This window comes from Dufourea novaeangliae, unplaced genomic scaffold (genome assembly GCF_001272555.1).
Source record: "Dufourea novaeangliae isolate 0120121106 unplaced genomic scaffold, ASM127255v1 scaffold187, whole genome shotgun sequence".
Classification (NCBI taxonomy): Eukaryota; Metazoa; Arthropoda; class Insecta; order Hymenoptera; family Halictidae; genus Dufourea; species Dufourea novaeangliae.
Window position 1 is genome coordinate 2,990,637 of NW_015374075.1, and position 26,956 is coordinate 3,017,592.

Here is a 26,956-nt window from a genome sequence, read left to right on the forward strand (position 1 = left end):
CAAAATGTATGACAGGTGGCACGTGTCCGTGGTCCAGAAGGACCTCCCAGCTTCCCCACCATTGGTTCCTGAGAGAAGGTCATCCTATGAAGCTGGAAGAACATCTCGCGCCAAGGATCCCCACTCATTTCTGTTACCTGATAGGAGTAGGGGTCAAAAGCTTATTCACACTCGTTTAACGTTACTTTACTATCATACGTACGGTAAATCGATAGAATCCTTACTCTTGTATTAAACATCGTCCGACATCTTCGTTTTGCAATGAATTTCAATGATTGCGAAACAATATCTTCTATCGTCCTTCGACTTTCTGTTAATGGTAGAATTACAATAAAATAACAGTACTTTTAAGGGAATTTTTATAGAAGCGAGAATAATTCTACTTCCAAAGTGTTTTATTATATTTACAGTTCAGGAATAAAAGCAACAGAAATAATGGCAAAAGCACGATTTCAATATGAATACCTTTCCAAACTGTTTTCACAAAATTTTTTGTCTTTTTGCTTTAGAATCTTCATTGAAAATGAGTTCATTGTGATAAAGACATCTCAGTATTTCTCACCGGTGTGTATTGCAATTAGTTTTATCGTCTACATACTAAAAATTGTTCAAAAGTCTTCCCTTACCATGTTGTTACCACCAAATGTTTATCTATAACCGATTAGTTTATACGTGGATAGGGTACCATTAACATAGATTCATTCTCCATCGCGTTATTATAACAACACAATTTGGTATTATCCAGTTATGGCTGTGATTATTATATGTATGCATTATCGATGTTTCTAAGAACATAGTAGCTTAATATCACGATATGCGCAGTAGTGAAGTTTATCCACCGAAAAAGAGTTCATCAGGGATCAGTAAGGGGACTTCTGATTGGTGCTTACGAGCGCATGCTCTTCCAAAGCGTCCGCCTTCTTCGACCCCTCTATTTCAGAGCTTTATGTCAGCAAACTAATGGTTCCTTCTCTATCATATGTACACTCTCGCATTGGATAAACGTTTCTGCCATACGAAGAACGCTGTGAAAAAGTACCGCAAAATACTTCTTCACGCGTTTACTAAATTCCATCCAGTGGTTCTCATAATCGCGTTTAGACATTTTATAAAAATGCGTTTACCTGTTGTATAGATACACACGCTGAAGATGACGATGAGGCGGCTAAAATATTCTAGCAATTATAGTATTGCTGCGATTAAATTAAATATTGTTAGCAGCAAAAATGTTCGGACTGCGCAAGACTCAAAGGTTCTTGTGAAAATTTTGCAACATACTACAATGAAGAAAACCAAATTTTATATGTATTGACCCTTGAATGATGGATTTTCTGGCGGTCGAGGATACGTCGAATACAGGGTCCATTCGGACCCGCAACACTATAGCAGATATCGAAATTTGCAAATACAGATTATTGGAATACAGTATAAGTGGACACAAATGATATAATTTCATTTATTTTTATTGATATATGAAACTGTGAAACTCCTGGAACAATTACCCGAAAAACAATTCACTAGAATGAACTTTTCTTCCTAGTAGTTCGGATAACCATGGTTCAACTGTATATGAGTATACTTTTCGGCGAAATTGGTATCTCTAAATCATAATTACTTCAATCTAAATTATAATACATATATTATATTTGAAAGATACATGGTTATACCTTATGCAATATTTGTATTATTCGACTGATATTACGTACGTAAATATCGGTATGGATTAGTCCAGTATTAGCTAAGCGAAAGTTAATTAACAGAAATTAACGCAACATGTACATGAATAGTGCAAAATTCCTCACAACAATTTATCATATATTTGTGATAATTGGCGGAAAACTTTCACTACTCATGACATAGTACATGCATGTTTCTTTTTAATAAGCCTGGGTTTTAAAGAATGTCTGTCTTCATAAAATATATTTTTTTCATTATTTTAGTCACTAAATTATGTAGAATGATGTAGAACACTTTATAAACTGATGTATTTAGTAATAATGTACTATACTTATCAGGGTTTAAGAGAAATTTGTTTTTTTGTTGTTACGTTTCAGTATATTCTAAATCTAAACAATTTGATTCAAATTCTGTAATGTAAAACGATAGAATTGTACACAATGGTAGAGCAGAACATTTGAGATAAACGTGTAAAACATGTGATTCGCAGAAAGCTTCATCTCAACGATACATTTTATCGAACCATATCGAGCTGTTTCTGTTTACGAGCTTCAAATATCGAACATTTCCGTCGGTAGTGGTACCATTAGTTTCCAGATAGCACCAGCCAATCTCAATGTTCGTCCTTATATACCAAAAATCCATTCAGTTCCATGCTGCTAAAAGGATGAATGGCGATTGTGAATGCTATCTACCGTGGACTGGTGTCATCAATTATTTTCAGGATCCCTGTCTACTTACTTTTATATCATGTACCGATTCTAAACAATTTCTTGCAATATTCTTCAAAAAAATTGTCGTTTATAGTAACAAAATTGAAAAGCTTATTTTTTAAAATGCTTTTTTACAATAGCTTATTTACGAAAATAAAGAATATATTTATCCATGCTGTAATTAGATTGCAATAAATTCCTATTATGTAATTGAGATGTTTACATATAATATACTATAACGTTTTTTTTTAAATGTGTGATTGAGCAAACATCGACAGTTACACATGTCCTTCGACAAGAATATATTTATTTGTTTTTCTGCATAAATAATATACAAATAATTCAGTAACCAAAACGAGTATTTTCAAGAAATGAGTGAAATTAATTAATAACTACGGACTTCCCATTTTAACAGTTGTAAGGACGATATTCTCAGAAGGTAACGATGAAAGAAATTTTTGATTATTATGATATGACTGCTATAAAAAAAAATGAACACTTCTTCGGAATTAATGAAGAGAATATTATTTCTTTGTGGATAAAATTGCATCTTACGTGTGTCGCTTATGAACCTTCTTAAAAAATTTAACCGTGCAAGTGACGAGAACAAATATTGAGCCTCTTGTACGTGAAACGAAATGCTGTGCATCACCTTTTCGTTAGGTGTGAAAGGCGGAAGTAACGACATGGTCGACGCGCACGGAATTTCACGGATAGGTATCCGCGCTTCTTCCAGGAAACCATTATGAGCCCTTAAAACGTCTTTCAACGTATTCCAGAAAAGGCAGTCTGTGTATCTGGAAAGATGACAGCAAATGATTTTAAGGTTTTATCATTTGTGTATTTTTGAAATTTGATTCAATGCCGCGAGAAATCTTAAACATTGAATTGAACGATGAATAGATACTATAGATACATATTCAATGGCTACTATTTCATAAAAATGGGGAAACATTAATTCAATCGTTTCCTGGCATATTTTAACAAATGAAAATATTATTTTCGCTGTAGTTTACGCGTTTTAGATAAGTGAAATTGAATACTGTCAAAATACATACATATTAACGTACGGTACACTACAAATTTTAGGGGTTCTGAAATTTCATATTTCCACGTGACAAAATATATTTCATTAAATTTGATTTGTTTAGTAACATGAAGTGCAGAAATATAGAAAACTCTGTAAAAACAACACTCACGGACATAAATATTTAATATTCTATTGAGAAATTAATATTAAAAAAAATAGAAATTTCATGACAAAAGTATTCAATATTATCAAGTACAATACTGGAAATATTTATTGCACGAGTCGAAACTGCTATTAAACATGTAATCATTTATACCTTACTTATTAATTATTATTAGTACCTACTAAGAAAATTAAAAATTAGAAAATTTCCCCACAAAGTAGAGTAAACATGTCAGATTTCAAAATGTCACAGATATAATATCCAGAACCTAACTTGCACCGCTAATGATGAAGCAGTCGATACAATATAAAGACCACAATAAAATAAAAATATTTCCTTATAAACATGTAGTACTGTATTAATAAGAAAGAAATGTTTGTATCGAATTCATGTTATGTTAGGTAGTTCAAGTCCGCAAATTCACCAAAAGTATCTTTTATGACTACGATATTTGGTAAAGTTCCCGAATGAACGATCCTCTTCCTGATGTGGATTTTACTTCTACGTTTGATGCACGTTGCGCCACGTAATTGAAACGATCAATCAAACACCTGCGTAAAGAAGGGCGTACTAACGCGTGCACAAATTGCCGTGGAACGCATTCGTATACGGAGAATTTATCGGTGCCACACCCTTGCTGAAAACAGCATCTGTGAGATCCTTTTATCCCACTAAACTCAACTTCATTGCTACCATTCATAGGCAAAAATATCATACGTGGTTCAGTTTCATTACGGCAGTTTTTTTCCCTCATTGTTTTGTGCCGCATTCATTCTTGGCGGTTATCAGCAACGATAATGTTCAGTCACATTACACTTGCAAATAGTTTTGTTTGTTTAAGGAATTGGAGAAATATACGTATTTCTTTATGGTTGAAGAAGTTCTCGTTTAAGTTGTAATAATGTTCAGTCACATTACACTTGTAACTAGTTTTGTTTGTTTAAGGAATTGGAGAAATATACGTATTTCTTTATGGTTGAAGAAGATCTCGTTTAAGTTGTAATAATGTTGAGTCACATTACACTTGCAACTAGTTTTGTTTGTTTAAAGAATTGGAGAAATATACGTATTTCTTCATGCTTGAAGAAGTTCTCGTTTAAGATGTAATAATGTTCAGTCACATTACACTTGCAACTAGTTTTGTTTGTTTAAGGAATTGGAGAAATATACGTATTTCTTTATGGTTGAAGAAGTTCTCGTTTAAGTTGTAATAATGTTCAGTCACATTACACTTGTAACTAGTTTTGTTTGTTTAAGGAATTGGAGAAATATACGTATTTCTTTATGGTTGAAGAAGTTCTCGTTTAAGTTGTAGTTTATGTACATTGTTTCTTTGACGTAACGTCAAGTACTTTATTGCAGTGTATAATTATGTGGTGGACAGTTATATATACATTACATTTGCCATAAATTGGAGGACTATTTTTCCAGGGTAAATGAAAATAGATTATTTTTATAAGTATATACAATTTTTATAAGTAATGTGTTCTTTTCTTGACAGGTCTAGTGGTATATTCTCCCTAGTTTTGAAACTACTGTTCATTGTCTGAATATGTGGTGGTACTGTATTTTTCCATTCCATTTCCCATTACCATTTTTATTGTTTCCATTTCCCATTACCATTTTTAAGGTAGATTCTTGTAGATCCGTTCGTGATGTGGGAGTTTGTGTTTTCAGTAAAGCTTCGTATAATGTTGGTAGCCCATTCTACTGCTATATCTGCTATTTTATTTTCGGTTGTACCATTATGGCAGTTTTTTCAGCTTTACCATTTGAAAGCGTATTATCACATGCAGTCACAAATAGTTTTCACGCTGCATTTTCAACTTTATTTCAATCTATAATAGTTTACAATTAAAGTTAACCTATTATACAATTTTCATCATTATTAAATTTAGTAATAACTATTGAATGAAAATCCTGTTATTACCGATACCTAATTGTAATTCAGTATTCACTAATTTTATTTATTATTTAGTACTATTATTAATTATTTACGTTGTCTACAACGGAAATTACTTGTTTCGACTCAATACAACTTAAAATAAAATAACAGAATTTTTGTGATACGTATGAAAAATGTGGCTGTATACAAATCCTTTTTTTACCCACTGTATATGTAAAACAAAAAGACTTGTCTGAAAAAATGTTAATACTGTTTCATGTTGACAAAGATTAAGACGTATCGTTTGCAAATGAATCTACTCGTGCTTTTAAGCGGTAATGTAATTAGTTTTTCATAGGAACGAAGCTTCATTCTGTTTGAAGTAGAAGTGGAAGATTAAAGAGATTGCGAGAATTCTGAAAACTGAGCGATTAATTTTCTGTAAGCACCATGTATAACTGGTCGCTATTGGTATGGGCGCAGATATAGCCACTCTCGTGAGATATTAGACAGGTGAGCGAGTTCCCAGGGGAACAAAGCTCCCATTACCTCATCTCGCCAAACCCATCCCCATCCATCCCGACAGACCCTCAGCTCCTAAAACATTCATAAGAGCAGTGTAAGTGGTTTTTAATAAAGGTATTTAATCATAGGTGTCGGATTACGTGTAAATCGCCTGGTGGTGTCACCAACTGGTACAGGATTAGTCACGTGTACAAATATGTGTTGAGAAAATCCAGTCTATTTGCATGTGGGCGATTTGTATCGACTATTTAAGAAATATCGTTGAACAGTTAGACTATGCTGGACGGAAGAGAGTTTCATCGGACAAAACTGGATAATTTTTAGTAAGGGTTCGGTCAAGTTGTAAACAAAATAAAAACCTCATTAACCTTCATTTTATCACACCGAGTTTCAGTCGTTTCAGACAATCGCGCAAACTATAACTGCATAGAATCCTAGTCTATTGATAAAACACTAAATTTCTTCATTTGTAATTTTTTTAAAGACTACTCCAAATTATTATAAAATCGTACATTCTGTTACGATGTACAACATATTTATAAAAATCATATTATCACATTGGCTTGATCGCGATTATAAATTATTAATTTCATATAATTTATTTCTTAAGGAACTGTAATTTTCACGAGAAGCACTGTTAACGTTGTTGAGGCATGTATACAGTTAAAGCAATTATTTCTAGTAGGTGAACAGCTTGTTACAGGACCGTGTCTCCGTTTTGCCTTGCCAGTCTTTACCGTGCTGTCATTCGTTATGACAAAACCTTGCTCCTATGAAGTAACACGTCGACACCTTTACAAATGATTTTCCTCAAGCAATTCTATTTTATCGTGTTTCTCAGTTGGATTTCGTCAATGGTGCGAGCAACTGTCGGGCAACAATGCTTCGACGATGGCAACGAATTCTGTATCGATGAAAACGACATAATGTCCGTTGATCTTCTGCCTGGATCATTCTTATTCCCAGATCAGCAAGCAACGAAAAATACATCAATAGTTTCTGATACTAAAACAGCGGATGGCTCTGCCAGCGATGCGTTAAATAACATGGAGTATCACAGGTAGATTGAAACATTATATTATTCTTGTGAATCTAAACATTTGGTGATTCGTGATTTATGAAATCAGGAAAAAGATGAATGAATATTTGTGTCATGGTTACATGGCCGAGGAAATCATGAAATTGATGAGCACACCTCGAGTTAAAAGGCGGCTCGGCATCACGGAAAATAATGAATTGCGTGACTTGGTGGACGTCGATAATGTTACTGTTCATGACAAAATGTTGGCGGATGAAGGAAGTGTGAAATATAAACAGTGGTTACAACGGTAAGTATTTAAAACTTTCACAGAAGAACGAATGATGTAAGTTCTATTCGATGCGTATCGAGTTTTGAAACACAATTAGAAAATAAAATATATAACTTTTCTTAGAGAAATTTCTTCCTGTTACCAAAGACAGAGGAAGAAGGAAATAGTTATACCATATTATTTCAGTTATAAGCTGTTCATTTAATCAAATTTCTAAGTTACCAAATTTTTATTTTAGATTCATTTTTTTTTAACGAAGTTAAAGTCGAAATTTTTGTTATGGGTATGCTTTTTCTCTCTCTATTATTTATGGTCGCATCAACCATCTGTTCGGGTTATTGGCGACACTAATAATAACACATTCAGATAAATTCACAATTAACTGTACAATTTGGAATGCTTAAAATAGTTTACTAGTCCTTGAATTGTTTTTGTATCTTTTAAATTGTCCTCAACACGTGATCTCCCATGGTGGTCACCGGTGACAGGACCCATTAAATTACACAAAGTAATATTAAATGAGTGTTTAAGTCGTCGTGTAAATATTTATATTGTTATTAGAAAAAACAGAAATAAATATATTTTATTATGGTATTGTTCCAATATTAAAAACTGTGGTAGTCAGCGTGATAATGATGGGTATAATCATAATCGTAACCTCTTAGTTGCGGTGTTGTTTTTTAAAAGTATGTATGTATCTACCTTGTGTCGCTGGAACGACGCTATAACGAGGTATATAATCATCAAACAGAGAGTATGTGCAGCTGCTGTAAAATTGAAAAATTGTTGAAATTTATTTACATTATTTACAAAACTTAAACATTTATTATTTTTTTTTATTAAAAGAAGAATTATTTAGAAGAATGATGCAGAAAGAACAAGTCTAAATAGGCAAGTAGTCTCGAAATACTCTAAAATATCTCTAATTTACAAATACTTTTAATTTTTTACAAAAATTTTAATTTGAATAACAAATGGTACTTTGCTTTCCTCGCACCACGAGTGAATGAAGAATTTCTATTTCTTCATGACGAGTATACTTGTCATTCACAGCTAAGAGGTTAAATTGCTGTTTATAGCTAGAATATGGATATGTTGATTTGTTTAGAAGGACGACATTGGACGACGTGTACCGACATTATGCTCCTAGTAAGAAGATGAACAAAATGCAAGGACCTAGGGATGATAATATTGATGAATTCGATGGTGAAGTTACGGGATACGCGATGCCGGCGCCGATACCATCTGGCAAAGTAGGTTTCCACGAAGAGCAAGGCGATGAAAATGGTAAAGAACGTTTCCTAATTTCTTATTTTACAGTATTCAATTTTTCCATAATCTTTTCACTTCACAAATTCGTGCTCATTTTCTAACAAAATATATACTGTAGTACGTCAACAGTTACTGAAAATACTGATTATCCGAATATTGATTAACCGAAAAATGCAACGATGATTACATTTTTAAAATTATACTCTTTCCAATTCAAACGTCTGAGTCTAGTATTTCGCGAGTACATATTACATATCATAACAATGTAAATGACAACATTAGTTAAATTGAAATTATAGATATTGTAAGATTCGATGCACAATATACTTAGAATTGTGAATTATAATTATGAGAATGTTCGGTAATGATTAGAAATAGATAACGATACAAAATTATGGGGGAAGATGATATTGTTTCATTTGTCCTTGTTAAAGTACGCTCCCACAAACCAACGTGTTTTATTCGCAGCGGCAGTGAATAATTCGCGGCGATATATTTTATATAGACAAATTTATGCGGAAATTTTCAACATTGGTGTGAACAGCCTCATAAGACGCCATGCATTTTAAACTGTTGCGAATCTTCCTAAACTAAATGGAATTTAGTAAAGGAATATCATATGGATTAAATATTATAATGTTTAAAGGAGGTCATAGTCTACCAATTTCAATATTAGGTGAAATTGATCTGTGAAAATATGTTCAGAAAAATGAAATAAAAAAGAATAGTTCTGAAACAATAAATAAAATTATTCTATATTTTATTAATTTTATTACATTTAAAGTATGATATCCTAGTATGGTTCTTTCTCAAATTACGTCTCGTCATCATTGAATTAATGATATGATTATTATTATTGTATTAAATATGAATATATAGATTGAATAATTGTTTAGTATAATAATATGTTATTATTTAGAATAATATTTTTAATTGTTTCAATTATTACTATAAATCTTATTAATATAGAGAGGGTATTTATGATCACTAAGTGGATAAATATATGTGATGTATTTATTGTTCATCCATAGATTATAAATCTTGATAAATATTATAATGTCCTTAAACATTATAATATTTTATCCATATGATATTCCTTTACAAAATTCGTTACCGCTGCGAATATATCGCGTTAGTTTGTGGGAGCCTTTACACAGATGAAGAAATGACGGAAATATTCACCTATCAGCCTATCACATTAAACTGCAAAGCTGTTGCGTGAAGATGGATGAAAGCAAAAGAAAAAATCAATGCTTTTGAAATATTTGTTTTAAAATGAATATGGGACTTAGCAATTTTTGAAAATGATTTATTTGCTTATTATGATACGTTATCATCGTGTATTCTTTTATCCACTAAACAACCACCATTCAATTGTGTTTTATTTACAATCTTTTTATAACATATTCGAAACTTTGAGTCCACTAGACTGATTATGCAAGAAAATCACTTGCCAGAACGGATCTGTTTCCTTATTAGTTCGGATAATTGGCGTTCGAGTGTATTCATAACTATGCACAAATTTGTGGACAGATTTGCTACATAGAAGATTTGTGAGACAATTATTTATTGATTGGGTAGATCACATGCTGTCGTCCTCTTCAGGACACAATGTCTATTATGGTCACTCTTATGGTCACGGAGGTGATCATTTCATACCTCACACCGATACTTTTCCGGCCATACACGAGGAACACTATTACCCAGCACCGTACTATCACGAACACGAAGAAGAGTATCATAAACCCCATTATTATAAAGGAAAAGGAAGTGAACTTTCGGTGAAAGACTTCTTTGAAATTGCACTTACGGCTCTGGCGTTTTTAGCCTTTGGTTTATTCATTATACAGTTGCTGATGAATGCTACGGTATCGTATATCATTTAACGCCATCAACACATTGACTACCATTATCGTGAACGGATCTATGCTTGTCTTTTCAATAGCATCCTGGTCCTTCATAATCGACGTCACAAAATTTTTTTAAATACTTATAACTAGTAAATGCTGTCAAATAAAATATGTACTTGGAATAACATTAATAAGCGAAGCGTGATGTAAAGAGGAAATTATTGTAGTTAACAAATAATAATTATTATCTTTGCGAGTGTACACATGAAGATGCAGAAAATCGTGGTGGAACCAATAATGTAGATGTTTCTACGCGTAAGAATACAACTTAAACATACTGTCATTTTATTTATACAAACTTCAATTTTGGTGACAATCAGATTTGATAATACGTTTACTATATATGTATACATTTGTGTACTACAAAACTCGTATGTCTGTCCATTCCTAACTGTTTCTGGTTGAGTTAATGCTTATAATTATAATATATTATAATATATTGGTAGTGGTAGAACATTATCAACTTTTCACAAGAATATTGTATAAATCAAGAGTGAGAATCTATGTATCAAGTGAGACGGAAAACAAGTAATTCTATAGTATTATTTACCAACGTTTGGTATAAGTAGAAGTAATAAGTAATAGATAGACACATTCAAAACCATAGTTGCATAATAAATTTTCAAATCCTATTTCTTCGTATACGAAGCTTCATGTGAAACATTTCGTTTTACGTTTTCACTTCCTTTTTATATGCAAAACCATCTGCTCCTCGGATACACCACGATTTACTAGAGATTCTGTATAAAATTTGCAGAAATTAAAACTCTTGCGCGACTTTATTAAAGCTTCCATAAAGTGGTCTTTACAAAATATTGTGACTTTCCTCGTACACTTTTTAACGACTTTCTTACAGAAAATTTATAGAAGCAATAAATATACCGTTCTGTTTAATAATATTACAAAATAATAGCCTGTCATTATATGCTTGTGACTATGAAAACTGCACTGTGACATATACAGTAAAGCATGCATAAAAATTCATTAGAGTAGTCAACGTGTTAAGTTTGTAAAGAAGTAAATTGAGAAATTCATAATCTCTAGTTACCTGATTTTCTAGAACACTATGAACGCAACCGCTGCTACAATGGTGAATACTGGTAAACGTTCGAAGAGGAATATCGCTGGCTTACCTCTATCTTATGCCAGCAACGAAGAATTAAATGAGCTGTCCTACAATGTTCTGAGGTCTATTGAAGGTGCCCTCGTCGCCGACATGGATTCTGGTAATTGTCTTCGCAGAATTCTATGCGAAAACAATCGACATTCTACGCAAACCATAGACGCGCGTAAAATTTGGGTTCCCGTTTGGAGGTAGGTTATACATTACAAAACACAGAATGCTATGGACGCTTATATGTTTATAACCATGCATCATTAGATATTTGATTGCTTTGAGGAATTTCAAACAATTTCGATGTATAATATCATTACCAACGTTTTCTTTTTCTGCGTGATACTGATCATAATCCGTTGAGCTCTACAGGGTGTCTCAAAATAATTATAAGTCTTTCAAAGGGGTGATTCCTGGGGTGATTTGAAACAAATTTTTCTTTAACAAAAAAGTTCTCCGAGGTTTTGGTAACGAGATCTTAACGAAAACCTCCGACCAATCAGAGCGCTAATCTGCCGGCTGAGCTCTCGCGGTAGCACGTAGCCAACGTTACTCCATGAGCTCAGCTGGCAAACTGGTGGTGTGATTGGTCGGGGTTTTTCGTTAATATCTCGTTAACAAAGCCTCGGAGAACTTTTTCGTTAAGGAAAAAGTTGTTTCACATTCAATTACCCCTTTCAAGGACTGTCACCTATTTTGGGACACCCTGTATAGTAACTGGAAAGCGGACTGAAGGGAGCCGGTCGGAGAAGGAGGGAATACTTATATGGTATGCGGTGAACTTATTTCAGAGTCTTAAGCCGCGTCCCTACTGCGTCGGCAATTGCCGGTGACGTGGCTTTACACACGTGCACAGGCCAGAGCGTGGCGTCTATACCACCTCTACACGCAAATGTACTACAGAATATTGATGGGCACCATCGACTAAAAACTATCGACTAAGTCGATAGTAACCAACGACTACTTTCAGTCGACTAATTCTTTCAATCGTCGACTACTTTAGTCACTTGAAGCGACTAACTTTAGGCGAATAATATTAGTCGCTTGAAGCGACTACTTTCAGGCGACTAATATTAGTCGCTTGAAGCGACTACTTTAGTCGATTAAATTTAGTCGCTTCAAGCGACTCGCTCGAACTGTCGAGCTATTGACTGAATCTTGATTTTCTTCGTGATGCAAACCAATTGCAATTTTTTCATACATCTTTTTATGCATTACCAAGAACTGTTCAAATTATTGCTTCTAACCTAATAGATTTACATAAAAAATTTAGAGCAGTTAATTTTTTAAGTGCCAATATTAAATAGCTTACAAAAAATCGAATATTAGTAATTGTTTAAAAAAACGTGTGTACCACTTATATTTTCGAAATTCTATCTATGAACTAATACATTTCTAAAAGGTAAATACAGCAATGGTGCTGAAAAGTTGACGACGTAATCTATACATAACCTATAAAGCAAAATTTCAGTCGACTAAAAACCATCGACTAAATAGTTGATAGTATGTTGCGATTAAATAGTCACTAGTCGATAGTTTAGTTTAGTCGATGGTGCCCATCACTACTACAGAATGTTACAGATAGAGAGAATAATAGGAAGAAGATGGTTAGGTTCACCGCATATCTTCCTTCTCCTTTGGACCTCCGTCGTCCCTACTTCCTCGCACATGAGTTCGCACTCCAAGTAGTATTGTACATAGTTCTGAATATCATAACCCTGCTACGGTTTTCAATCCAGGTATACATTCCAAATAATGAGGAGGAAGGAGAGATACGCAGATCAGTAATAATTTTCTTACACATTTCGTGAACCTAAGAACATTTCTGAAGTGACGAGATTCTTAATCTCAAAATTAAATCGGAGAATTGTGAAAAGTTGTAACAGTTGTTAAAGAAATGAAAATATGGTTGGGTCGATGTAGACCTAAAGACCATACCTGGGCTAACTAAAGAAGAAAGCATATCAAACAGAGACCCTTTCAGAACGCAGTTCAAAATAGCTTTTATACTTTGATTCTCTTTCTTTAAATGGCATGCTGCAGTTATTTTTCCTTAAGATGTCTAAAGAGGAATAGAAAAAGAATTTGTTCGGAAATGTTCAATAATATTGAAAATATTTTGAGTTTATTTTGGGTCGCCCGCGATTCCATAGTTTCACATACATAATTTCGATAAATGTGACATTAAACGTTAACTTGAAACTAGAGAAACCATTAAAGAATGTTACAATATAGAAAGATAAGTATGTAATCCTTCTTTCCAGTTTAGGAATGAGTTGGATATCCAGCAGGGTATTAAAAGGATCTCCATGGTCGGCAATGTTGGATTCTGTAAAAGCTTCTATCCTGGGTCTCGGTGGAGCCGACTGTGCAACCCTATATCCTAACTGCGAAATCAAAAAAGAGAGGATCAAAAGAATCCGAAGACGCCGAAAATAATTCGTCACTGACTTATTACTTTTCACATAACTTCCTGATTTTACAATACTTACTACTAGACTGCGTGTGTTTACGCAGATATAGATGTTCCTGGGCTAATTTACAAGAACTGAAGTCGAAGAGAAATCTATTTACATCATTTAATGCTCTATCAGGTTCGATGTAAAATAAAAACCTCTTTAAACTTTATTAAACCCTTAAGTACATGAAATTTAGAGTACCTATGCTATAAAAGAATAAAATCCGCAGTCTACTTATTACTTTTCACAAAGTCTCGTAATTATTCAATGTTTATAATAGTTCTCGAATTTTGTAATTAATATACCATTTCAAATGCATGCAAACGCGTATTTGTTCAGGAGGCAGTAACTATTAGGTGCAAGATTTAAATAAAGAAGCTGTACTCACATATTGTACTCTGTAATATTTTTTAACGACGAATGGTACAAGGTTAAGTATTTTCTATAGAAGCGTGAACTGTATTGGGGCTATTTCCATCTTTGGTGCTGGACCATGAATGCCACGGAAGCGGTAAAAGGGAAGCGTATGTCGAACCCGATGGACAAACATGGAAGATGCTGCTATGTTTTGCCTCTTGCACGATGCGCACGTTCGATAATATGGGCATGCCTCTTTCATTCATTAATGTGCGAAATGCTGCAACCTGAGCAAGCAATTGTACATTATACATTGTTTGCTTCGACTGGGAAAAATTATCACAATATTGTATGCTGTATAATAACTGAATGGACCAATGATGAGCAGCCTTTTTTTATAACGGGATACAATATTGAAAATCTAATAATCCGTATAAAACCGCTGCAACCGTAATCTCAACTTTAAAAAATCTAATTTATTCATTGTTTCATACATTCGTATACTTATTGTATGAAACGCGAAAATTTTTCACTCTAACTGGTTAAAGTGGGTTGCACAAACAACTTCAGTGGGACGCGGGTTGCTCATTACTGGAATAGACGTATAATGGAAAAGGAACAATAAATTGGAAATCGTGATAATATTATTTAAATTATGGGACAATATTATAGACGTCACTCAATTTTTAATTAACGACGTACTATTATTACCTTGCTGGTGTACACGATTCAGCGCTCACTGTCAGAGCTAGATATGAATTTTGTATTAAATATTCAGATGCTTGGTAAATAAGGCGAGTATGTTTTGGTCGATTTTTAACACGGTGAATGCCACAGTGAGAAATGCTGTACGTAACTAGACACACTTTATTTCGTATTTTAAGTAATAAATCGTCTAAAATATATATCTTTAGTTTTAAATTATAATGCGATATTAATTTTTCAAAGTTTGTTAATGGTATTTAAATAATCCAGCCCCCTTTAGAATGTATCTGTCACCCATATTTGGGTGACATGGCAGTGAAAGTGTTAATTCGTATTTTTAGTTTTGTATTAATTACATAATTGTGCATTATACTGAATTTGTAGACTTTTTAAAAACACGTTTAGCTGCCACTTTTTCGGTGAATGTTAACATCACTAAATAGTATTTTTTTAGCAGAAACTTAACCTTACTTATGAATTCGGCTTAAATGTCCATCTTTTAATACACGTGATGAAAATGACAGTATTTAACTGAGATTGATCCTCTATCTTAATTAAATTTAGTGTTTAACATAATTGGTTTTATTGGTACGCTAGATTTAGAACATATAAATTTCAAACGAGTAGAGTACACCGTGTAGGTTTGCAATCATGAAAGAATGTATGTTAATAATTCTCATTCAAAATTTTTCAAATATACCTATCAATAAAATCATTTATTTCATGTGCAACGACCTAATAGTGTTGTAACTGTAACCTGTATAGACATTAGAGGTGTAGGTATGACAAACTATCAGTAAACTTACTTGCTCAATTGATACTCCTACTGGTTCCCTACTAATTACCCACATAATTTTGTGTATATTAGTACTTGTTACTATAGAGCCCCGATACAAAAAATAATCTTCAGTAAACGGTCTCAGAATATTTGTTAGGTTCATAGGCACTAAGCGAACTGAGGAATTCGCTGCTCGAATAGTAGGAAAGTTCTTGACAATTTGATGTATAAATTCATTTGGCTTATTCTGTAACTAAACACTTTAAATTACGTAGTTGTAATCATTTAATGTATGCACATATATTTCATACCTTACAAAGATATACTACAATAACAACTCCATCAGTCCGTTTTAGAGCTAATTCCAATGTTTCGTAGTTGCTCTTGTAGTGAACTGCGTGACATTCCATTGGCATACTTCGAATGAAATCAAATGAAATTAGTTCATAAAAAAAACAATATTCCAATACTTATGTATAAATTATTTTTCTTTTATTTCCAACGTATTGCTAACGAATGTTAATTTTTTTTATTTTCTTTACTTTTACGTGACTCCACAATACACATGTCCGAAACTAAATATATTTCACACTAAAGATTTTCAATTGTAATTTGAATGAAATAATATTTACATACACACAGATGAAAGTATTGAATATTTTATTTATTTTGGAGCCACTAAAGATTCCATGTGTAGAAATAAGAGAAATTATTGTCACTATAACACAAATGTTATGTATTTGTGGAATACGCAAATGTTCAAAGTACAATGAAATGGAAGCTTAAACAAACATTAATAAAGACCTCATTTGATTTTGTTTTTTACAATTCTTTCATTGTTCTTTGTTCCGTTAGTTTTTGTTAAATAATCTATGAAAACGTTGCATAACATTCGCATAAAATTTGCATAAACATTCGCAATCTAATTATTACTTACATTATGTATAAGTAATATAGGTATTAAAAATAATAAAATGTTCAAATGTATTGTAAACCTTGCACCATCGACCGTGTGTTCGCTACCATTCATATCGTTCTCTCCCCAATGAAAATGAATTTGTGAAAGCACATACTTTGCTGTGAACGGTCCATCGGTAAGATACGGCCGATCCGTTACCCAGGTTGCACTAAGAATTACTATTGACAAATAATTTTTAACGACAATTAATTACAGATGATAAGTTACAAATAACATGTTTTACCTGTGTAACCTGTATTAGTAATTTTCATTTTCCTGGGTGTTATATCAATGTTAACCCATTGCAAGGGATTCAACTTGATAACTGTCATCAGGCTAATATTTAAATCGACTGGAGATTCCAAGTCAGCGTTAGTAAAAATTAAACGTTCAATCAACGTGGCATTTTGTGTATTCGTTTCAACTGGTTCTAACAAAATTCGTGGTTTAAATAATTAATGTTGAAAGCACATCAAGAGAATTTATAAAATTGGAAACGACAATTTGTAATCTACATCTAAAATTGTTGCGTACCTGTTGGATTCATCTTGAGTTGAAATAATTTTAACGTTAACCCACATCACTTCGATTTTTTTTATGTATAATTAACTGCAACTTCATTAGACATTCATATTTTCATGTGACATTAAAAAGCATGGCTTTTGCTGTCACGACACCATATCTTCTTGCAGATGGTTTCACAGAGCTTAATGTCGTGAAATTTAGTTACTCTGAAATATGACGTTCAGTGAAGCAGTTTAAACAGTTGTTCGTGTTGTTTGTGAAATTAGAAATTGTGAAAGCAACAGAATTAGTAGGAAGTGGAAGAAACAAGTTTGGATACGGAAGTAGATTGAGTGAAGGAATAAATATTAATAACTTTCATGTTTTTCTACTTGTATACAATACCAATAATATACATAAAGTCGCAACAATACGATAATTTTCACCACGTACAGTGCGTGACACTGCCTTACAAACTTCACTTATAAATCAAAATGATTGGAATTTGTGACATTAAAGTGGTGACACGAAATCCAATGCCATGACAACGCTACTTCTAGTTTTCACGACTACAAAAATCATAACATTTCGTATCATGATAGTAAAAGTTGCAATTTACTGTCACGTGAAAACTGAGAGAAACGAAATTGTCTCTTCATCCATACACATTGAAGTTGAATGCAGAAATTGCTCATTTATATCTAAAACGTTGATTTATAATAACAATAATAATTTTGTTTTAAATAGTAAGTAAAAATGTACAAGAAAAATGTAACATAATGGATAATAAACAACCAATGATTTTGTTTTAAACAGTAAGTAAAAATGTGCAAAACGCATATAAAAAAAGGAAACGGAAGAACTGGTACTTATGGAAAATAGTCTTGAATAAAAGTTAATTGAAAAAATTACTGTAAATTTTTATGAACTCGACAGACAGTGTTTTTTTTCAGGCCATTCGTCAAAAGAATCTGTAGCATCAGTACACACATTATTTTGTATTATACCTATGAGTTACTATAAATTGCACATTTATAATGTTGCGTTCTCCTTAGTGAATTTTAAAGCTTCCTGGGAAAAATGGCGTGAGCTAGCGTCTATGGGGCTCTTTTAGTTGTAAAATTGTATTTAAATATTCAATTAAATAACAATTACGATTTAAACTGTTCACAACTCTTTAATTTTAATTTCAATATTTCTTTATGTAAATCAATTTACTAAGAACTTTTACAAATACTTTTTATGTTTTACTTTTATGAATGGCAGAAAAAAGAAAAAAGGATAGTCATCTCCTTGACCGATTATAAAAACAAATACAATTTGTTTAATATCAAAATGTCTTAAATACCGACATCCAATCAGGAGATTATTAATTAATTAGAAAGACTTCCTATTTGCCAATGCATTTCCTTTCATTTATCAATTGTCCAGTTCGCGAACGTTTTAACACCTCAGCATTGTTTTGCATATTAGAAGAGGGAGATAAAGAGAAATTGTTCAAACATAAATAATTTGAAATCTATCCTTTTGGATGAGTATCTACTGATTTCAATTCCTTCCTACATGTGCCAACTTCACTTTTCTCACTTCTCCTATTACATCTGTTTCAAACTTCGCGCTTTCAACACTCGCATATCGATAACCCTAAATATCGCTTGAACCAAACACCTATTCTCGCGACAACGTAACAATAATAACGATGTAAACTTGAGTGAATACAGACAACTTCATGTGAATCGAAACATGTGCTAATAACTGAGTAAAATGCGCATATCATGTGACAGTTCTTCACGTTTTCCATTAGTTACAACATATTATCCGTTCTATTGTGCAATACAACTAAGCGTCTCTGCCTACATTAAAGTACAGAGTATACCAATAACTGCTTCGTAAGTGATTTTGCAGGTCACTCATGGATTACGCGCGAAAAATCGGCAAATCAGAGGAACCAAGAAAATGGTCGAAGAAATTGCCACAATCTATACGCGTGTTCGATAGAACCTTCTATAAAGAGGATATCGTTTACCCTGAAGATCGTCCATTGGTCAATTGGAAAAAATGGTTAGCAAACCGAAAGAAACAGTACAAGCACATCGAGTCGTTTACTGGTCGTCATCGAACCGATCAAGTTTTGAATACTTCCGAGACCGTTCGATCGTTCGTCGAAATGAGAAATTTAATGGATTACGCGACTGTTCCGGCGCCAGTTATTCCAGACAAATTTCGCGGTGGGCCAGAATTTTGGAGGACTCCCGAAACATTGTCCAATCACGGCGATCCGTGTTTACCGATCGTCGCGATTACACCGAGCAAGAAGGAATTGAATGTACTTCCGGAATTGATGTACGTCGATTTGCCGGAGTTAATGGAAAAAGAAAAGGATCTGGTTGGTTTGAAGTCGAAGGAACCATTATGGAAGCGGAGTCAATATTTAATGAAACGAAAAATTGAGTTGTCGAAGGAAATCGCGTTGCTCGTGCCGAAGGAACCAGAAACGAGGCATCTAGTAATCCATGGTCAAAGTCCACGATTAAAAGTGAAAGCAAAAAGAATTCCACCGATAACAATTTCGGACGATCTGTTGGAAAAAGACGAAGAGGAAGATCAACGTGATCCAGAGGAGCTTCAAGATCAGGCGATCGTACTGAGGATTCAAGATCGGGAAATAATAGGGCCAAGATCTGCTTTTGAGTACGGAAAATCTGATCCAATCACGTGGAACGTGTCTTTCTCTGCGCGAGTAAACAGGAGAACGGAAAAGGAGATTGAATTGGAGAACAAAGGAAATCGTGTAATTATTTATGAATGGCGAAACGGGGCTTCTGGGCCGACGACAATACGTATGAAGAGACGACTGAGTCCTTTTTACTTCAATAAGACGAAAGGGGTGATTCCACCTGGGCAGATAGTTAAATTGCAGTTTTGGTACCGACCTCGAACATTAGGTGTTTTCTCGGAACTTTGGAGATTTAAAACTGATCCCGATTTGTGTCCGTCCCCATTAATATTCCGACTTTCTGGTTGTGCCGAAAGTCCAGCAAATATTCTGACCTATGATCTTGTCGATGAGTACTTGGACCATTGTATTCGTGATACCACGATACGGGAGGTAATTAACGAAATAATGGAGGACATGTATTCTGTTCAAATACCAGGACCTTGCTATGGGTCTCTATTTCTAGAATCGGAGATATTCTTAGCAAAAAATCCATTATGCTTTTATCATCCGAGTATTATTACGGAATTTCATAAAATATACTACAGCGCAACGAACCAAAAGGAACTGCGTTGGAATTTATGCGTGGAAGATCTCCGACAGACGTTATTAACAATTAAACAGCCAGAACTTAGGCATCCTATGCTGTTGCAATTCAGTCAGCTTTATAAAGAATGTCTGAAACCCAGCTTATGTGTACCCAGTCAATACACCAAACACGAAATGGTATACAATTTGTTGTGCTCGTTTTTTAACCGTTTCGAATTCGAAAGCGAGTACGCTAAAACTGCTTGTTTCATGAAACAATCTACAGAATCTGTTCTCGTAGGGCCAGAAATAAATAATATAAAGCCAACAGCGTTTCAGGGATCTGTTAGAAGCAATATATCGCGTAACAAACGTGGACGAAACTCAAGTTCTCGCGTGCCAATTATTCAGGTTCATGAAACTTCCAAAAAGTCTTACACTGTAACGAACGATCGTCCATACAAGGAAATATTTTTTATTCGTATTTATGAATTTTTTGATACGACAGTAGAACGGGTATTTGCGACAATTGACTCGTTTAATAATCTGAACGAACTTGATAAATAAGGAATTAAAAGCTGTCTATATACGGTAAAGCTTACTGTACTGGGCTGTGCTTCAGGATTACTGCGACAGAATTGAGATGTCTGTGTCATCTTACAATTGGGGGATGTAAGTATGTATAGCCGACGGGCGTAATAGTGTGTCCTCATAAAATTAAGATACCTAGAAGTGGCCTGAATTTTAGGATGCAAACGTCATTTCGGAATTGATATTTAAAACTTCTGCTTATAATATTTCATCAAAGGTGAGCGGTATTTAGCCTCTGCTGCCTCCTACTCAAAGTAATTACTGTATTGGTAAAAATTAAACTGCAGGCAATCCATTCCGAATTGACATTGCAGGGTCCTAAAGATGCTTGAACGTCTCAAATTATAGTTTCAGCTACCGAAACGGGGGTACCTTTACAATTTAATGGCTTTACGAGGACATAAAATGGTGCCCATCGACTGTACATTTGATGGGAACGATACAGTATATAGCTGCTTCAAAGATATAGCGTCAGCCATAAACGTGGTCGACCCTTAAACCATTAGTACTCGATCATCGGGAGCCCATTGTGTCCCATCGCACTCAGGTCATATGCAACTTTCAGCTATGGGGTTCCAAAGAACAAAACGAAAAAGACTGGAAGATTTGAAAGAAATTACGTTTTCATTAGCTTTCATCAAGAATAAAAGGGATAGAAGTATTTTAAATCTGAAATTAGTACGCTATAATAACTTGTTTAATTGCATTAAAACAGAAAACCAATCCCAAATTGACGCCTTACACCTTTGAACGATGGTCGAGCACAGTTTTTACACCTCAAGGGTATCGAGTGACAGGATTCGGCTGCTGAAACACAAACTTTAGGGTCGGTCGGGTTTATGGTTAACGCTATATCTTTGAAGCAACTATATTTCAGGCTTGCTCAACATGTGGACCACGGGACACATCGATCCGCGCCCCTAACGGCCGACTGTTTCTGTCGTAGAGGAATTACCCCCTCTACACCCACATGACGGCATACAGTCTATGTCACGATTGGCGTGCGGGACGGTGCAGAAATAAGAAGGCGCGTGCGCGTGCTCGGACCGTTGTGTCTCGTCTACCGATCGCTAAACAGCACAACTGATCGTGACTAGTAAACGGATTGCACGAAAGGCCGGTAGGGGCGCTGGACAATTCGGCCCGCGGAACACACATTGGGCAAGTTTGGTTTATACTTTATACACGGTAGTAGTGCTTTAGCGAACGAGGACACCGAATAATTTTACAACTAAACTTTGTTCCACGTAAGAACAACCTTACGCTCGGACGAGTTTTCGACCGATCTGTGCAGTCTCCACTACTGCCGACCGATTTGGACGCATGTGTTCGTAGCTCGCTATCTTTACCGGTCTCTTACCAATTAACGGTACATGTATACATACAGGGTGTAACAAAAACGTTGTCCGACCCGGAAATGGGGCACTCAGGAGGTGAATTAGAACAAGTTTTTCCTTAGCAACAATGTAATCTGAGGCTTCGTTTCCGAGATATTAACGAAAAACCCCGACCAATCAGAGCGCGAGTTTGCAACCCCGAGTGTCCCATTTTCGGGTCGGACAACATTTTTGTTACACCCTGTATAGCCCAAAGGCATGGCGTCCCCGACGCCAACGAAAACAGTGCACAAGTGACGGTTTAGACGTTGTAACGCCCTCTTAGATCCGTCACAGCGTGAAATGGGGTTATTCTTACGTCAGACAAAATTTAGACAAATTGTGGTGAATCGAACGCCTGTTGACGAAACTACGGTCAGATATACTACGGCCTTGACTGCGGTTTCTAAAGCAGTATCACCAGGTATAGATGTAGAGTAGACCCTTAACAAGCGGCTCCTGTTCATGGCTAGTTTGAACACTAAAAAACAAATTGTTTTAGTGGAATAATGAGAATAGTGGTAAAACGTAACGGAAATAGAGGATACTCAACTGGAAATTATTTATTATTACCATGCATTATTTATTTATTTTTTTTTGTTATTGAAAATTTCAAGCTACGTTCACGATACCTCATAGCTACGGTGGGTGATCATTTTGAAAACATGATAAATTAATGTCCCTTTATAAAGTAATTTGTTTTATATTTGCCTATGGTCGGTACAGAATGGTTGATAAAAACTAGTCAAAGATATTCATTGGGTAATATTACTTTTAAGACACTGCTAAATATATTTTTCTACACTTTAAGGGTTGCGTGTTTCGTCGATTCGACTTTATAGGCTGCCCATCTTTGTTCCTTAGTTTCCGGAATTCATTGATCTGTCGATTCGTAATTGTTAATGTAATTAAAATTGATTAACACTATACTGTACTTACTTCGCTACATTGTATTGGATTAACTACAGGGAAAACGATTAAAGTAGCGCATTCAGGACATTCAGAAACATTATATGATCCTGAATATGTATAGTATCTACTGCAGTATGTGGCACTCCGCATAAATGACAGAGAGTCTAGAACAAACACAAAGACTATGTGTTATTTTTTTATAGTAGACATTGTCTAGTACTAGTGTACATCCATAAGCACTTTTTAATTCTGAGGTATTGTTAATTCACTGCAAATTGCAAGTTTTATTTATTGTAATATAATCTGAATAAATAAATGAAACTCAAAGTGCATACATTAATTTCTGAAGAGGTTATATAATTTCTTAATAATACAATTCTTATAAAATGTATCTCATTATTGATATTATTGTTCATACATACTGGGTGGTATTTTAGTTTCCGAATCCGCTTCAACAACGAACTTCAACCTTTCTGTTATTCTTTCCATTTGCGGATTAACACACACGCAGCAAGCTGGCTGCACCTTTTATAATACATGCTTGTATTTACAAGTAGCAATAAATGGGTTGAAATTGTACAGGGTGGACCACATAAATATTCTCGTTATTTGTACGTAATTCAAATTTCTGAATTTCAGAGAAATTATGTACTCTGGACATAATTGAAATATACTGAATTATACGTTTACGAGTTAAGAGCTGTTCAGATGAAAATATCTCAAGGTTAAATGATGGGAACGGTATGGTTATTAAGGTACTTGAAATGGTTTTTTATGCCCTTTAAGAATATTGGTAAAATATAAGATTCCGATTAAGAAAATATCAGTGATCTTAAAATTGTTTTAAAAACTACTATAATGTTTAAAGATAGGAAATGTTTGTGTGCTTTTTAATGCTTAAAGATACTAAATTGTTAAAAGATATTTCTTGGATACGACAGTTTATAAACAAGGGATATTTTTCGGAAATGTTTCAATGTTTACATCAATGGAATCCTACTAGAGTACGGGAAGCACGAACATCGTTTTCGTACGTTAAGATATGCTTGTTGCAGTATAACTCCAGCGAAGGTCATTTGGAGGTTAACATATTATACATGGTTGAATTTGTCTTTTCATTGGATACAATATTACACTAATCAGAATACCTTATCCCGTTTAAAAAAACGACGATGACCTTGAAATATCGGAAAATATGACCTTGAGAAAGACATCTTCCATGTAACAATAATTGTCCTACTGAAGCAAACATTTCTTCCCTTACTCATTTTCTCGTATCATTAAAACCAACGGAAATATTTCAGGTGAAATTCTTAGGTGACTCACCCTGTATAATGACAATATATAATTTGTCTAGAAAGTTCCCGGAATAATTCAATAAAAACATCAATTTTGCACCTAAACAAATTTCATTAATTTAATTCTCTACAACGGCGTATCTTTCAATGCACAATTTGCAGCGTTCTCAAAGTCATTCAAAAACCGTAGGGAAATCATTTTTCGGGATGATTTTTACACAGCTCGCTACGGTTCTTTGAATTTCCCAAATAGATTTTTTGAATTAAATAGAAGTCTGCTGGTTTATTCCCAGGAGTCAAATTTCTGATGAAGAAGAAACGATATGAGTGAATTTTAGAAATTCAAAGAACCGTAACTAGCTATTTGAAGGCCATCCTAAAGAATGATTTCCATAGGGTTTTTGAAGGACTTCTGGAAGGTTGAAAGTTGTACATATACTAACAAAAGAAGCGTTCACGTCGAGAATTGAATTAATAAAATTTGTGTATAAGTGACATGTTTTTTATTGAACCATTCCGGGAGCTTTTCGAGCAAACCATGTACACGTGTTATCAATACTCCATACTAGGAACAAATACGCCAAAATGCATAGTCCGTCTTTATGCCTGTAACATTCTTCTTGCGTTATGTACTTTCTATTCCAATGTACCGCGTGGCATTCCATCGAATACCTGAGCAACATAATATTTTTGTAAGAAACGTATTATAGTGACATCACGTGTTTTAAGTGATTAAAAATTTACAAATGTATTGATCTTTTACCAAGTGCCATTGATCGTGTGTTCAGCGCCCATGCAATTATCTTCACCCCAATGGAAATGCACATCACAGAATTCGTACACATCATTTGCGAGTGGTCCACCAGAAACCGTAGATGGAATTCGGTCTCCGGTTAAAATTATCTTCGCTAAATATTAAGAAAATATGTTAGACAAGACACTTCACGTTGATGGAATATTTAAATATTATTATTAACTCTTGTAATACTGATGGATCCTGCAATCACCCAGAAGAGGGTATTTGGATTTACTTGGACTCATGGCATTTTCACTTGTATTTGGAATTTAATTTTTATTTTTAGGACGAATATTAAGACCAGTTTTGTTGACGAGATCATTTTGTGAAGTACTGAATAGTAAATGGCAAAATATGCTAGCCCTCCACAGCTATGCAGAACGATAAAAGAAAAGTTCTAAGACTTTCGTGGCTTATAGTATTCACCGAGAGGAGTAACAAATGCCTAATCACCGTAGGTCCTAAAATCAATCCTTTCAAAGAAAAATATGAAAGTTTGTTTTTTCATCCGTTACAGATCTTGCACATGTCTTCCTTTTATTTCATCCGTATCTCGGATTGCTGGTCGCCATATCCTGAATTAATGTATCTCCAAATCGATTTTGCTGTTTACATTCAATATTGTTCCGAAGAGATTTACTTGCGATATCGAACGCTCGTAAATGTAAAAGTTAATTTTACATCGAAGGATTTTAGAACCTATGTTGATTAGACAGTTTTTACTCCTTCGATGAACTCTGAATTATTTATTGTTTTTCGTAACATTAAGGAAGCAAATCTTTCATCGTGAATTTTTCATTGGATTAATTTATTTCTTTTTCTGTGGAAGTATTTGTTCTATTGTCACCCATACAAGTGGAAACTTAAAATTATTAAATGTATCAATAAGTAATTCATTATGCTTGTAATAACGTTATGATAGAATTTGAATTTAGAATATTTGTTCGATCTTTTGTTCAGTGATAATGACAGAGGCTGTTGGAAACACATACCAAATATTGTTAAGGTAGCATCAATGTTTGAGTTCATTCGAAACAAACATAGAAGTTAACGAAAAATAGTGCATTACTTATTGGCACACCTAATACATCGGAATCAAAGTGGTTAATTTATAAAATATTGAATATTTCTTACATTACCTACGTGTCCACTATTCATCAAACGTGCTTCGCCGTCCTGCAACCAATGGCCATTCAGAACCAAAGGAGGATACCTGCGTGGCCGTGTTATTCTGTCGTCTAAATCAATTGGTGATTGTCCTGTTGATGGTAATCCTTAAAAGAGATTCATAAATATTTTTTATACGCATCTCATAACCTGATAAAATATTTAGAACTCCATTTGACTGAGTACCAATTAAACCGTTGTATCCTAACATT

At 34.1% G+C, this 26,956-nt stretch overlaps 3 protein-coding genes across 3 annotated transcripts; 1 reads left to right on the top strand and 2 right to left on the bottom strand.

Moving 5' to 3' along the window:
* The first annotated feature begins 6,874 nt into the window (after positions 1-6,874).
* Positions 6,875-14,038, top strand: LOC107190598. Its single transcript, XM_015579424.1, has 6 exons — positions 6,875-7,053; positions 7,121-7,321; positions 8,412-8,590; positions 10,157-10,443; positions 11,546-11,799; positions 13,864-14,038. The coding sequence occupies exons 1-6, from the start codon at positions 6,920-6,922 to the stop codon at positions 14,036-14,038; spliced, it is 1,230 nt and encodes a 409-aa protein (XP_015434910.1). The 5' UTR covers positions 6,875-6,919.
* A 451-nt stretch (positions 14,039-14,489) lies between these two features.
* On the bottom strand, positions 14,490-17,403 carry LOC107190526 (carbonic anhydrase 2-like). The gene is made up of 6 exons (XM_015579336.1): positions 17,391-17,403; positions 17,101-17,286; positions 16,894-17,035; positions 16,210-16,315; positions 15,927-16,145; positions 14,490-14,741 (listed from the first exon to the last, which is right to left on the bottom strand). The coding sequence occupies exons 1-6, from the start codon at positions 17,401-17,403 to the stop codon at positions 14,490-14,492; spliced, it is 918 nt and encodes a 305-aa protein (XP_015434822.1).
* A 5,942-nt stretch (positions 17,404-23,345) lies between these two features.
* Positions 23,346-26,955, bottom strand: LOC107190527 (carbonic anhydrase 1-like). The gene is made up of 7 exons (XM_015579337.1): positions 26,895-26,955; positions 26,717-26,851; positions 25,545-25,689; positions 25,348-25,453; positions 23,906-24,008; positions 23,511-23,647; positions 23,346-23,453 (listed from the first exon to the last, which is right to left on the bottom strand). The coding sequence occupies exons 1-7, from the start codon at positions 26,953-26,955 to the stop codon at positions 23,346-23,348; spliced, it is 795 nt and encodes a 264-aa protein (XP_015434823.1).
* Position 26,956: the final 1 nt, after the last annotated feature.

Excerpts from the sequence above, each read along its gene's own strand:
- LOC107190598 (XM_015579424.1), top strand. The coding sequence starts at position 6,920 with ATGTCCGTTGATCTTCTGCCTGGATCATTCTTATTCCCAGATCAGCAA. Across the intron at positions 8,591-10,156 it reads AGAGCAAGGCGATGAAAATG|ATCACATGCTGTCGTCCTCT; the intron begins GTAAAGAACGTT and ends TTGATTGGGTAG. Across the intron at positions 11,800-13,863 it reads ATTTGGGTTCCCGTTTGGAG|TTTAGGAATGAGTTGGATAT; the intron begins GTAGGTTATACA and ends CCTTCTTTCCAG.
- LOC107190526 (XM_015579336.1), bottom strand. Across the intron at positions 16,146-16,209 it reads TTGTAGTATATCTTTGTAAG|AATAAGCCAAATGAATTTAT; the intron begins GTATGAAATATA and ends GTTTAGTTACAG. Across the intron at positions 14,742-15,926 it reads TAGGAGTATCAATTGAGCAA|TCGAAGCAAACAATGTATAA; the intron begins GTAAGTTTACTG and ends AATTTTTCCCAG.
- LOC107190527 (XM_015579337.1), bottom strand. The coding sequence starts at position 26,955 with ATGTTAGGATACAACGGTTTAATTGGTACTCAGTCAAATGGAGTTCTA. Across the intron at positions 25,454-25,544 it reads CACACGATCAATGGCACTTG|GTATTCGATGGAATGCCACG; the intron begins GTAAAAGATCAA and ends TATGTTGCTCAG. Across the intron at positions 24,009-25,347 it reads TTTTGGCGTATTTGTTCCTA|GTGCAGCCAGCTTGCTGCGT; the intron begins GTATGGAGTATT and ends GTATTATAAAAG.